This window comes from Rhea pennata, chromosome 16, assembly GCF_028389875.1.
Source record: "Rhea pennata isolate bPtePen1 chromosome 16, bPtePen1.pri, whole genome shotgun sequence".
Taxonomy (NCBI): domain Eukaryota; kingdom Metazoa; phylum Chordata; class Aves; order Rheiformes; family Rheidae; genus Rhea; species Rhea pennata.
In genome coordinates this window covers 17,975,132-17,988,973 of record NC_084678.1, presented here as the reverse complement: position 1 = coordinate 17,988,973, position 13,842 = coordinate 17,975,132, and the positions used below count along the sequence as shown (strand labels likewise).

Below are 13,842 nucleotides of genomic sequence, written 5' to 3'. Positions count from 1 at the left end.
GGGAGCCTGCGGGGAGCCTGGCGGGGCATGGGGAGTCCAACGGGGTGCATGGAGTCTGGTGGTGCAGGGAGCCCGCGGGGAGCCCGGGTGTGCGGGGAGCCCGTCAGTGCAGGGAGCCTGCGGGAAGGCTGGTGGGGCACAGGGAGCCCACGGGGAACCCTGGGGTGTGGGGAACCCACGTGGCATAGGCAGCCTAGCGGCGCAGGGAGCCCAATGGGGTGCAGGGAGCCCACGGGGAGCTTTGGGGAGCCTGTGGGGAGCCCAACGGGGCGCAAGGAGCCCGGGGGCATGGGGAGCCCGGCAGAGCTGGTGGGAACGCCGAAAGCAGTGCCCTGTTGCGCAGAGCGGCATCGCTCCAAAATCCTGCTCCAGGCTGCGAATGATCATCCACAATACCAGCCAAACTGCAAAACTCCACGCGCGCACGTGTGCCTCTGTACACTCATGCACACACAACATGTATATGTATTTGTGTATATATATATGCATGTATGCACAATTTAGGGGTGCTTCTGCTCCTTTCAAATATAGGCAAATGTTGATACGAAGCATGAGGGAGTGTTTCGTACTCGAAGCACTTAACAAAAGTTTGGAGTTTTCATTTGTGAACTGGCCCAGAATTATATTGCAGGGAAAGTGCCTTGTGGGGCTTTTTGGGATGCTTCAACGATGGAAAGTACCTATTTCAAGGCAGAAAGTATGATTTACTGGCCAGAAGTTGTACAAAATCAGTCAGCGCAAAAGCCAAACGCACAGATGTGGAGCAGTCTGACCCGAACCGCTGCCCGGCAGAGCCCCTCATCCCCTGGCAGGAGCCGGGCGCACGCAGCCCCTGGGCCAGGCGCCGGGCGCTGGCAGCGGGAACGGCCACGGCGCGGGCCGCGAGCTCCTGGCCCCAGAGCTGCTGGCTGGGACGGGGTGGTCGCGGTGACGCTCGCCCAGGGATTAGTCAGCGGCCGAAGGACACGCTGTGAAAACAAGCGGAGGCCGGGAGACAGTACAGCTGGGCTGCTGGCTCGCGCGGAGGGGAGGAACGGCACGAGGGAGGGCTCTCTGCCTTCCCTTCCCATTTCCTTGGGAGTTGCAAGAGCTCTTCCTGCACTACAGGTCACGAGCGCTGCAAGGGCTCAGGCGCAGGCGGGAGCAGCCACAGCACCCTGGCAGCAGGCGCAGAAAGTGACAGGTCTTGCCCGGGGACGACGGCAGCCCCAGGCTCCCCGCACCAAGGAGGGCCGAGAGCAGCCGGGGCCCGCGGCACAAGGCACGCCCCAGCGTGGCAGCATGGCTGCGGTGCAGAGCCACTGGCACTGCCAACTCCCCACGGGTCACCCCTTGGCCAAGACACAGTCAGGCCCCCATGCGAGACACCCGCCCAGGAACCCTGATGCAAATCGGGGCCAGCTCCTCCCTTCCCCACCAGCAGCCAATTGCTCCTTAATTGCATTAGTTCATATACTCTGCTTCAGGCTTTCTGGAGTTTTTCTGAATGCAAGGGTACGAGGAAGCATGATGCCACCTCCTGTGGCCTCCTGTTTAATTGCTCAGTCGGCTCTGAAGCGTGCCCCAGAGCTTGCTCTGGCCAGTGCACCCGCAGGCAGGCGCTGCGGGCAGGGAGGAGCACAGAGCAGGAGGTAGAGGGTGCTGAGCCATGTCCCGCTGGATCCGGGAGGCAGCAGGTAGGATGCCTGGGTGGCAGCAGGGCTGGCGAGCCAGGAAGGAAGACGTGAAGCCACCCCTGGCTGGGCCCCACGGCGTGCCGTGCCTGGGTGCGCTGCGCTCGGCTGGGCTGCCCCAGCTGCATCCTGCGCTAAATCCCTGCAGCACCCCAAAACAGCCCCACGGCAGTGAGGTTTGGAGCAGGGGTGTCGCAGGCTGCGTCTGCAGCAACCGGCAGCCCAGGCCTGACCCCTGCGACTGCCCTGCCCGAGCAGCTGTGCGCGTGGCCTTTCCCCCTGCCCCTCCGCCGGCACAGAGCCGCCATTCACCCCCCGCCAGGCGCTGCCGGAGGTCACCATTCCTGCATTTCTGTTTTGACTTTTCTGCAGAGCCATCCCCCTGTCTCCCGCTGGGCCCCCAGGCACCACGACCTGCTCTCCGCCCTCTCCAGCACCGTGCAGCCCTCCGGGGAAGCCCGTGCCCCCGCTGAGCTTGCAGCCGACCGCCTTGCGTGGCTGTGCTGCGGTGCGCTCCAGCGAGGCAGCGTCCCCGGTGCTGCCAGGCGCTTGGTTTTGAGGCAGGCACCAGCTCTCTCAATCCAGCTGGTAACCTCGCTGCGATGGGAGAGCCCCCCCAGCGGCAGCCGGGCCCCAGGTCGTGCTGGGGCCAGGTGATCCCACAGCTGGGAAAACAACAGCGGGAGAGGAGCCCCCGCCTGTATTTTTAGATGCTTTCGGAGACTTGCAGCAGCAGGTGCTGAGGGGCCGTGTCAGGTGGGCAGTGCGGGGGCCGCGGGCTCTCTGGCACCTCCGTGCCACCGGCCCGTCACGGGGGTCGGGATGAAACCCTTTGGAAGGCGTCTCCGCTCGCCTGCAGATCCAGGGACATCACGGCGGCTGTGGTCCTGCTTGGAGCCCTGCTCCGCTGCTGGCAGCGAACCTGCAGATGAGCCTCTGCCCTGGCTGCGGTGCCCGAGAGTCTCCTGCTCCTGGCTGCAGGCTCCTCTTTCCAAGCCCCCTTCAGACCAGCCAGGCGGCTCCTGCTTTCCTTGCCAAGTCTCTCTGGGTTTTCCCCGTGTGCTTCCCCGTTAGGCAGCACACCGATTTGCTTTGCAAACATAAAAGCCGGATAAGCCACTGGCTCGGCTCGGCACCTCCGGCAGGATCGCGGAGCCCTGGGGAGCTCCTGGGCCGGATGCGGTGCTGGGGAAGCACCTCCAGCCGATTCCCCCCTCCGGCGGCTGCTGCGCCCGGCTGTCCTCGCTCGCCGCCCGAGGAGCGATAAACCCTGCCGGGCGGCCCCACGTCCGCAACGGGCCGTCGCGGCGGGCGCCGAGGGGCAGAGCCGCCCTGCGGGGCCGGGACGGGGCCCCCGAGAGCCTGCGCGCGACGGCGGGACGGTCCTGGCGGGGCAGCGGCATCGCTCGGGGGAGCGGAAAAGGGCCGTGGCAGCCCGGGGAGCTGCTCCCGCCACGGCTGCGCGCGGCCGCCCGCTCTGGCCCCTCCCTGGCAGCTCGGGGCACCCCGGCAAAGCCCTTTCCCCTCTGCTCGGGCAGAGCAGAATTTCACCACCCCTTCGCTGCCGTCATCCCCAGCATGACGCACCGGCGGGGCCGGCCCTTGCGACGGGGTGTTAGAAGTGTTTTCAGCTGTTCCTTGGCAAACAAAGGTCTCTTCTGTTAGGACTTGTGCTGTGCAAAGGTTTTTGAGTTCAGCTTTAAAATTTGCTCAGATGGAAACTCAGATGGAAAAACTTTCTATTTATGCTTCCTCTGTATGTCGCTCCCCATGAAATTTCATTTCTCCTCTTATAAGAGGTTCTGGTTCCTTAATGCTTGTCCTGAAGACGTTAAACATTACAAAACCACCCATTCTCGGATGCAGTGTCATGAACGGGAAGCTTTGGAGCAACTCGTTTGCACAGAGCCAGACCCGGCGGAGAGCTGCCAGGAGGCAGCCACTGGCTCAGTGGCTGGTGGTGCGGGGGCTGTAGTCCCCCGCTCTGCTCCTGGCTTCTGCTTTCCATGGGAAACGAGCTGGCTCCCAGCTCCCGCCCTCGGAGGCGGCTGGGGGTCTCGGCCCGTTGCTGTGCCCGGGGGCCGTTTGCTGTGGCTCTGATGGGCACGGCGAGCGCCGGAGCCGCGGGCTGTGCTCTCCTTGTTTCTGGCAGCGGGTGCCTGGTGCGGCACGGGGAGCGGGGCAGGGTGCGGGGACGCCCGCAAGCGGGGCAGCACTGGCAGTTTTGCACCTCCCTGGCTCCTGGAGCACGTGCTGGCAGCAGTCTCGCTCTCCCGAGCAATCGTCGCGCACAGGAATGGGGTGCGCGTGTGCTGTGCCTCCGGCAGCCAGCCCTGAGGGCCCCTTTCTGAAACCGCGGGAGCCTTCGCAGCACCAAGCCTCCGTGTGCCGAATGCCTCCGGCAACGATGCCTCCACGTGCTGCCTGGCCTCTCCGGGCCCTGCTGGAGCTGCATCTCTTCTCCAGGCTCCACCATCGCTGCAAGTGTGTGGCCACTTCAGGCTGCAACAGGTTGAGCAATAGCTACGTTTCACAAGTGCTTAATTCAGGGATGTTGCCTGTGGCAACGAGGGCTTCCCAGAATCCAGAGGTGATACTTGCCTGTATCAGCTGCCGAGGATTTCCTGTGTCCCGCTCCGTTTCTGGAAAGGGAAATGAAAGTGACTTAAATTGTTTCTTCTTCCTTCCCCGTGACGGCTGTGGCCGGGATCAGTGGGGCTCTGCAGGGCAGCCTCCGAAGCCTGCACGGGGTTGTCCTGCCTGCTCGGCTCGTGCCTGGAGCACGGCGCTCATCTGCAGCGGCAGAGGTGCTTCCCCTTTCCTCCACCTCGCTGCACCCAGCCCACGTGCAGCGTTCGGTACTCCCCAGCCCAAGTGCTGCAGCATGGCGGGACCCCCCGGACCTCTTACACCTGGGGCCACGGGGTCCCCCCTGCACACGGCCGCTCTGCGGCAGAGGAGAGGAGGATGCTCCTTTATTTCAGCCATCCCTACTGCCCCATCGGGGGCTCCCAGCCCGGGTCAGGTGCCTCTTTGCCAGTCCAGCTGCTGTTTGGTGCCTTTGGCTGATGATGGCTGTAGCCAGTGCCAGAGCCTGGTGGGGCAGGAGGGCTCCGAGGCAGCTCCAGTGCAGCCTCTGCCCAAGGAAAAGCAGCCAGGCAGAGCACAGAGCAAGCAAACAAACCTGCCGAGCTCGGCCAGCAGAATCAAAGCGGTGCCAGCAGCACGTCTGCTCTGCTGAGAGCCTGCTTCTGCTGCCAGGGAAAAATGTTTGCATCGGACGTAGAGCTGAAAACTGAGCAGTTGCCTCCTGTTTTTCATAGTCTGCCGTGGTCCCCAAGGAGAGGAGGCAGCCTCGCTGCCGGGGCTGGCCGGGCGCAGGTGAGCCGCGGGCGCAGGGCCGTGGCCAAGCAGGAAGCGCTTTCGCTCGCCCATCCGGCTGGGGCGCGGGGCCGTCCCGTGCGGGGAGGCGCGGCGGCTCCGCACGCCTTCCTCGCTCTCGGTTCCCTCTTCCGCGGCACTATAAAGTGCAGCGCGAGCAGGCAGCGCCGCAGCTCGCGCCAGGCGGCCGACCTCGTGGGGCGGCGAGGATGGGAGCGTGGAGCCCAGCGCTGGCCTGCGTGGCGCTGGCCGCGTGCCTGGCGCTGGCCAGGGCCGTGCACCCCGGCTTCGTGGTCAGGATCACTCAGGCGGGCTTGGACTACGGTAGGTTTGGCCCCCGACTTTCCCCTCTTGCAGGTGGGCAGAGCCCGGCCCGGGGGCCTGGGCTCCCTCCAGCTTCGCCGTGGAGGCGGAGCAGCGTGGTGCCCGGGGGCCTCCCGCGTGCTGGAGGGAGATGGGGGCCAGCTGCCTTCTCCCGCGCTGCCCGGCCGCTGCCTGCCCCAGGGCTTGCGGGCAGACCCCAGGCAGTGCGTCCTGCAGCCCGTGTGCTCGCAGGGCTCTGCCCCACCGTTAGCTCTCAAGATACCGGGGTCTCCACTCTGGTGGAAACGAGCCAGGTCGTTGGCTTGGTGTTTCTTTTGATGCTTTCACTGTGCACCTGGAGAATACATGCTTCCAGCCCCTCCAGAAAGCATGTGGTGGTGATGTTTTCCCCATGTCCCTTGCAGCTCGTCAGCACGGGGTCACCGCCCTGGAGAAGGAGCTCAGTCAACTGAAGTTGCCAGACATCTCAGGGGACTTCCGAGTGCGTAGGATAGGAAAAGTGAGCTATGAGATCTCCAGGTGAGCCCAGCAAGCGCCTCCCTCCTCTCCTGCCTGCGCACGGCACAGGAGGCTTGGGAAGGGGCAGCGGTGCCTCCGGAGCAGCAAGCATGGTCCTTTCCCCACCACACCCCAGAGACCTTATCCGTGTCTTCAGAGTGGGCTGGGACACTCCTGCTTCCAACCCTTCCTGCCTGGTGCAGGGGAAAGGGGAACTAGAGTTACAGCAATTTGGGTGCAAGCAGTTTTTGCGCAACTGAGCTCAAAGCGGTGAGTTTGGCACAGTGATGCACTAGACAGAATGCGAACTGAAGCGATGCCTTTGGAAACACAGTCCCTGCAGTCACTGAAACAGCAGCTCATTTGCACTTCAAGCCCAGCCCAGTGGGAGCTGACAGGGGCTGCGGAGAGCAGTCGATGGCCAGCACTGAGGCTCCTCGGGCCCAGCTCCCTCAGCAGCAAGGCTTGCGAGGGGTCAAGGCACCACCTCTCGAGTCCTTTTCCTCTTATTTCTTTATTTTTAGCTTGGCCCTTCGCAGTTTCCACTTGCCGAACTCGCAGATTTCCCCAATCCCCAACGTGGGCCTGCAAGTCTCCATCTCCAACGCCTTCGCCGAGGTGGATGGGAACTGGCGGGTGAAGGTGCATTTCATGTAGGTACCCTGTGGCTCTCTGAGAGCATCTTCCAGTCACTTACATGCTTCACTCTGCATTTCCCACTCTGGATCTGGATTGTTCCCCCCCCCATTCTGAAGTCTGGGGGCTGAGTTTAGAAGTCTTATCTTCTCTAGATGCCCTCTACAAGGGGAAGCTTGAGCTAGATCCATCTGAAAGCTCTGGCTGATTTGGAGTCCACCCACCAGTGGACTCCAGTGAAAAATGCCCCCTTTCTCATTTTCCCTACAGTAGGGACCATGGTTCGTTTGACCTGAAGGTTGAGAATCTCTCTGTCAAAATCGGCCTGAAGCTGGGCAGCGACGCCTCTGGGAAACCCACTGCTGACACATCCGACTGCAGCACTCACATCTCCAGTGTTCGTGTACACTTTTCAGGCAAGCTTGGGTACGTAACTTCACTGTTAAAGCCTAGAAATTCTGTGTATTAGCTCATCTGGTATGGGAATATGATGGGCAGCATGGCATGGCTTTCAGGCCCTGGTGCTAGGAAGAGGACGCTGGCACCTGCTACACCTTGCTTACCCTTTAGCCCCCTGGTCTACTCACCCTTCCACACCACTGCCCAGCTGCCTCTGGACTCTTCCAATGTAATTTCCATCCAGAGATGCAATTGAAAACTTAAACATGGTCCAGATTTGCTCTACTGTGGTTGCACATTTAAGGGAGAAGTTTTCAGGCAGTCAGTACATTTGTATGCATATTGTTTGTAAGCAGGTCTGTTTGCAAATGTAAACCCTTTAGACAAAGCTAGACTCCAAATTGGCATGGGAATAACATTCCCCACTGTCTCGCATCTCTAGGGTCAGCCTTTCCCTGGCAAACACTTCTGCAGCCCTCCCTGAGTTGGAGGAAGAATGACTGTATCTGTTGGTGCTTTTCTCCACAGCTGGCTCTACAACCTCTTCCACAGCGCTATCGAATCCACATTCAGGAGGATCTTAGAGAGCAAGGTATGGCAGGCAAGGAGGGCTGAGCTCCAGGCTTCCTGCTGATCTCTAGTCCTCGCTTGTAAATGATGTGGTCTGAGCTCTTCCTGTCACACATGCAGATTTTGCTGGAGCCAGAGCATGCTGGCACATTGCCGGTTTGGTGAAAACCATGAGCAATGAGCACTTGTGAGCTGCAGTCCCCTTGGCATTGTGTGGCTCAGGCTGAATTCTAAAGCTGCAACATTTGCCAATGCCTAATATAATTGGTTCCTAATTAACAAAGGCTTTTCTTTCCATGTGGTCAGTTAATTAGATCTTATGCCTCGGCCAAGCTCATTGTAACAGAGGAAACCTGATTAGAGCTGTCCTTTCAATGGCCTGCACTCATACATGCATTTGGGAGCAATGGGGTAGAAATTCTCATCTATGGATTTCAGACACTTGCCATCTTGTTTTAATGGGGTGCATCAGGGAAACCCTGGTACCTACAGCTCTGTACAAGAGCCTACATGCAGGAAACCTGCAATAAGACATGAAAACAAGCTGTTCGCAATAATTACTACAAGGCTAACTGGCAGGAGTTACAACCTCTCTGGATGTGAACCTTGTTCAGGAAGGAGGCAATTGCAGAACAAGCAAATCCCACTTCTGCAGCAGGTCCGAGTCCTGATCCAGGAGCATTTGGCTACTTCGGATGCCATCTAGTGGCTTTTTATGGGCCACCTGGGAGCTGTGGGAGCAGATGGGCTGGCAGTAGGAGCTAAGCTGGGGCCAAGCAGAGTAGGCCTTTTTAGCTATTTCACCTCCTGGAAGGAAGGCAGTTGTGGAAATCCGGACAGGCTCTCGTGTTCTCGGCTCCTCTGACAGTGCAGCAAAGCCCCCTTTTGCCAAACGCAAGTTTCTCAAGTACCTTTTCCAATGTGAGAGGGGGCCGTGCAAGGGGAGGGGAGGGAGAGGGCAGAGTATGCCCAAGTGCACGGCGATGGGCTGGGCAGGTGCCGCAGCAGGACTCTCTGGGTTCTGCTCTGTCCCGCACAGCGGCTCCCGGCCCTGGCAGCCCAGTGCCCTGCGTGAGCCTTGGAAAGTCTGTTTGCCACCAGAGGCACAAGGGACCTGGTTGCTGTAAACAGCTTTTCTGCTGCTCCCCTCCCAGCCTGCCTGTGCTGGTCCCACTGCAGCAATGAAACTGGTGGGTGTCCCAGCCTGCCAGGCAAGGGGCTGCAGCCCTCCCGCGTGAAGGAGGGATCAGGTCTCCTGGCCTCCTGCTAGCACTGCCCAACGTGCTCTGCTGCGTGATGCTGTTGTGGTTAAGCAGCTGAGAATGGCTCTCTGCCAGATTGGGGCTGCCCTGGACTTTTGCCATCTCCAGTATGGAGCCCTCCTGGGGGTTTGTCCCTTCCAGGAAGCGATGGGGGCATTTCCAGCATGGATGGATGAACACTGGCTGGGGGACAGTGAGCAGCAGTGACCTTCTGCCAAAGGCTCTGCCTCCTCTTCCTCCCTGGCTCTGTGTGGTCACCTGGCTGCTTTGCAGTCAGCATCATCGCTGCTCCTCCAACGCTTTGCATCCCGTTATTGGCTGCTGCAGGCTGGATCCTTGATCAGACGGGTGACGGTCTGATCCAGCGTGGCAGTTCCCATGCTGTTATGGGAACAGGATTGGAAGAGACCTTTGGCAGATTATCTCATTTGTCTGCAGGACTGTTCCCTGCAGCAGGTTTCCTGGGCCAGTGTTTAGCCTGCTCTCAAATCTCCCAGCAGTGCTGAGGCTTTGCCTGCGGATGGGGGATGGCAGCAGCGGAGGGACATGCTCTTCTGTCCTGGCAGCACCAAGCTGTGTGAACTCACGATTGCTGGTCTTTGGCACAGTTATTCATCCTCCTGCCCCTGCAGGGATGGATTAACTCTTTCTGTTGCTCTGCTTAAGCTGAGCTGTTGGCTGCTCAGCACAATTCACTCCAGCATAGACTGCAGGGAAAATCTTAAGGGCCCAATTGGGATCCCTTCAAAGGGCCTTGGTACCGCTAAACTGTGTATGGGGAGCTTGTCGTGAGCAGATGTTTGCAGGTATAAACTCTGTATGTATTTTGGGCACTTAATTTGCCGCCTGATGCACAGACACAAATGTCAGTGTGCTCTGCTATCTAAGCAAGCTTTTACAAAGAATAAAAACAGCACTAGGCAGCAACACAGATACTGTGTCTGAGGCTTTTACCTCAGGGGGCGGCTCAGTCACCCCAAACAGAGCTGCGGGTGCTAAACTTTGCCTTTTTTCCCCAGGTCTGTGAAAACGTGGTCAGCTCTGTCCACAGCAAGCTGCAGCCTTACCTCCAGACCCTGCCAGGTACTGCGAGGGCACTGCCCAGGGTCTCCCTGAGCACGGGGACGGTGTCCGACCCTCTGCCCCCTCCCCAGCTCCCTTTTTCTCCCCACCCATGTTGAGAGCCGTTGAACACTGCCAGCAGAGGTTTGTCACTGTGCACCCGAGAGTCCCCAGGCGCAGGCGGCACACGCAGCCAGAGCCATGCTCGGGGCTCGTCCTCAGCAAGGGGACCCAGGCTGCTTCTCAGGTCCGGGAGTTTTTGCAGCACTGAGGAGCAGAGTGGGGAGGGAAATGTATTTTCTTCTTCTGAAGAGACTCTGAGAGAAGACGCACGTGGCTGGTACGGTGTGGTTGCACTGGGAAGTCTGGGCAGGAAGCAATCTCCTCCCGGCCTTCCCCTCCGCGCCCGTCCCGCTCATCGCTCTGCCTCCTGTTTTACAGTCACCGCCAAGATAGATGCTGTGGTTGGGATTGATTACTCCCTGGTGGCCCCCCCGGCTGCTACCGCCCAATGCCTGGACGCGGACCTGAAGGTGAGCTCGGTTTGGCCGATGCCGTTGCGGGAGGCAGTGGGAGACGGGGTTTGGTCGCCTGCGGTAAATGCTGTTTCCCAGCCCAGGTGGGCGGGTGATTCCCACCTCGCTCTGCCTGCCGGCATCACCCTTCCCTCCTTCTCCAGGGCGAATTCTTCTCCCTGGCCCACCGCTCCGCCGTGCCCTTCCCTCCTCCGCTACTCGCCTTCCCGACAGACCATGACCGCATGGTTTATTTCGGAGTCTCCAGCTACTTCTTCAACACGGCCGGCCTGGCCTACCACGCCGCAGGGGCCCTGGTCTTCGAGCTCACCGACTCCATGGTGAGGGGCGGACGTGGGCGTCCAGCTCCGGCGGAGCCGAGGGGCCGACATCGCCCCAGCTCCCCGGTAGGCTCGTCCCCACGGTCTCGCTGAGCCGCCCTGGCAGCGACCTTCTCCCTCCTGCAGATCCCCAAGGGCCTCGACTTCCACCTGAACACCTCCACCTTCTCAGCCTTCGTCCCCCAGGTGAGCGGCGGGGTGGGAACCGGCAGGACGGTTTATCTGGGAGCGCGACCCTGCGTGTGCCGGGCTGCCGGCACGGGAAGCAGCGTGGCTGCGGCCGGCTGTTGGGGCCCGCGGTGGGTTTTGCTCTTGGACTGCTGTAGCGTGCTCCTGCAAACGTGCTGCTCCTCTGACCACCCCCTCTGCTCGTTCCAGCTGGAGAAGATGTACCCTGACATGCTCATGAAGCTCAAGCTATCCACCCCTGCTGCCCCCTTCCTGAACATTGGCCCCCAGGGTCTCTCGCTCCAGCCAGTTGTGGATATCCAAGCTTACGCCATCCTCCCCAGCTCCAGCCTGGCTCCCCTCTTCCTCCTCAACTTGGTGAGTCAGGGCACAGCTTGCTGTGCTGGCTGCCCACCACCCCAACAGGGAAACAGCTCATGCAGCTGCAGCCCTGGGCGCTTGTGAGCTCTCCACTCTGCCTCGGTGTCTGAGCTATGAAGCATTCTTCGGTGGTATTCAGCAATCCCATACCACTCCTGCTAGGAGAAGTGGTGAAGTACTTCCAAAACTAGCCTGTTCTGCTGCTTTTCTTTGTGCAGTGGGTGCATCCTCAACAGAAAAATACCATGGTTCATAAATTCAGGTTTTGACGCTGAGTGCAAACATGCCCACGGGTGCGCAACAGCCTCACTGCGGTTTTTTGCAGTCTGAGCTGTCCCCCCGGACTCCCGCTGGACTGGGGAGGTGTGGGGCAGTCACTGGAGCTCTGCGCTCTCTCCCCAGACAGCCAACGTGTCCGCCAGCATCGATGTGAAGTCCGGCCGCATTGTGGGGAGCCTGACGGTGGGCAGGTGAGGGGGAGAGCGGGGCAGAGCTCGCCCTGTGCCTCTGGCAAAGCTGCCGGGGCGCCTGGCATGGGTGCAGCAGCTGGGGGTGGTGGCTGAGCTCTGGGTGGGGCGGGATGGGGAGGCTCTGGAAGCAGGGACCTGCTGTGGCTGCGCTGAGCTGGATGCGCAGGGAGCGGGAGCAGCACAGGCAGCACCAGCGGCCGTGCGGGAACGTCTCCTCTAGGGAGGCCTCAGCGTGCTCTCCTGTATCTCCGCAGGCTGAGGCTGTCTCTGAAGCATTCGGACGTTGGCCCTTTCCAGGTGAGTTGCCCTCAGAAGAGCTCGTGCCCGGAGGTGCAGGCTCAGAAGGCTGGCGAGCTGCTTCCCTGCAGCTGGTGTCCACTGGTGCAGGCAGGAGGTGCAGAGATGGTGCCCTGAGGCCATGCTGCTGGGCCAGGCTTGCAGGAGTGCATGTCTGGCCTGAGCCCACCTGTCTCCACCTGCGATGCTCTGCCCCTTCCCGGGGTCTGTGCGGTTCATGAGCTGCAGCTACACAACTCTGTCCTGGCTTTCCCTCACCATGGGACTGGGCGCAGACTGTACACTGTGCAGCCACCTCCTGCTGCCATCTGCAGTGTGCCTTCTCCATGCTCCCGTGCCACCGGCACGGCCCCAGCAAGTGGCTGGTCTCTGGCAAAGCACATGCTCATTCCCCATCCCTGGTCTCCTTTTCTCCTAACTATCTGGCAGTTGCCTGGTCATTTGCTCTCTTGCAAGCTTATAGCTCCTTCTTTCCCCTCTCTCCATGTCTCCAGGTGCGAACACTGCAGTCAATAATGAACATACTTGCTTCCAGTATCCTGCTGCCACGTCTCAACGGTAACGACCTACTGGGGGAACGGGGGTGCTGGAATAAGCACAGACTGGGTTGCTTCATCACAGCAGACCCAGCTCGCTAATAAAATCCGTGGGGCCAGGCCCGATACGTGGGTGAAACCCGCAGTGGGGAATGGCGGTGCGAGCGGAGGGGTGTTCAGAGCCGGGGGTGCAGCGTGGAGCCTCCCTCCACACAGTGACCTTCATCCAGAAGGGAACGGGATGGAAACAAGGAGTGTGATGCACATCCCAATGCTTTCCCGAGCCCCTTGGGCACGGGGTCTGGCGGGGCAGTTCCTCTGCTGCCCTGGGACGTGGCAGGGAGGAGAAGGGTCGGGGTGGCAGCAGGCGGCCGATGTTTTGCGCAGCCCCGTGCGCCCCTTTCCCGCCCCCCTACAGCCCCGTGCGTCGTCTCATTCCAGCACGGTTAGGCCAGGGCTTCCCCCTCCCGCTGCCGGACAGGATACGGCTCTCCGACATCGTCATGCAGTCGCACCAGGTGAGACGGCGGCGCCGGGGCTGGGCTGAAACGCCGCCGGCGTCCCCTCGCCGGGGCCGGGGCTGCTCCGCGCCGCGTCCCGGCGCCGCCCTGCGCCTTCCGGCAGCTTTTAAGCTTCCCGCGGCACTTTCTATAGCGAGCGGAGGTTGATGGCATGCTGGCAGCGGCGCGGCCCGGGGAGCGGGAGGAGGCCGCGGGCAGCGCCCGCAAGCGGGCCCTGGATATCGGAGCTACCGCTGCCCTTTCTCTGTCCCCCAGGATTTCCTGCTGCTCGGAGCGAACGTCAGTTATGAGCGCAGAGGATGAAGATGAGGCGACGGGGGGGCCTTGCTCGTGGGGCAGCCGGGGGCGGCCCGGGAGCAGCGTGCGCCGGGGCTCAGACCGGAGGCTCCTCCGCTGCCCCTGGGGATCGTCCTCCGTCCATTAAGGACCCGGCCCTGTCCTTCCCCGGCCTCTGCTCCTGCCTCAGCCTGGGGCAGCTGCGCAGGCAGTGAAACGCTGCCCCGTGCTGCTGGTGGCTAATAAAGCAAGCAGATGTGCAGGAAGATGGCTCCTGTTGTTATTAACTGCATTTCACATACAGCAGAGGATGCTTTGTCTTCTGAACCTTTCTGCTAGAACTTTCATGGTGAAATTACAAGCGTTAAGCAACAGCGGTGTTGTAAAAATCTCCTGAAAGCGCTTTTCTCGACGGGAGAGGCGCTCTGGGGAATGCTTTGGGGGTATTTTCATCCCTTCTGCCGAGGGAAAACGCGCGTGTCGTTTACAGCGCTGCCCGGGGGGGCGCCGGGCCGCGGAACGGCAGCGCCGC

General features: G+C 60.9%; 1 protein-coding gene across 1 annotated transcript; it reads left to right on the top strand.

Annotated features, from left to right (window-relative positions):
* The first annotated feature begins 5,263 nt into the window (after positions 1 to 5,263).
* Positions 5,264 to 13,576, top strand: LOC134147972 (bactericidal permeability-increasing protein-like). Its single transcript, XM_062589570.1, has 15 exons — positions 5,264 to 5,378; positions 5,783 to 5,897; positions 6,401 to 6,529; positions 6,783 to 6,938; positions 7,440 to 7,503; positions 9,763 to 9,826; positions 10,247 to 10,338; positions 10,485 to 10,661; positions 10,788 to 10,847; positions 11,040 to 11,207; positions 11,613 to 11,680; positions 11,935 to 11,977; positions 12,472 to 12,535; positions 12,955 to 13,031; positions 13,290 to 13,576. The coding sequence occupies exons 1-15, from the start codon at positions 5,264 to 5,266 to the stop codon at positions 13,335 to 13,337; spliced, it is 1,440 nt and encodes a 479-aa protein (XP_062445554.1). The 3' UTR covers positions 13,338 to 13,576.
* Positions 13,577 to 13,842: the final 266 nt, after the last annotated feature.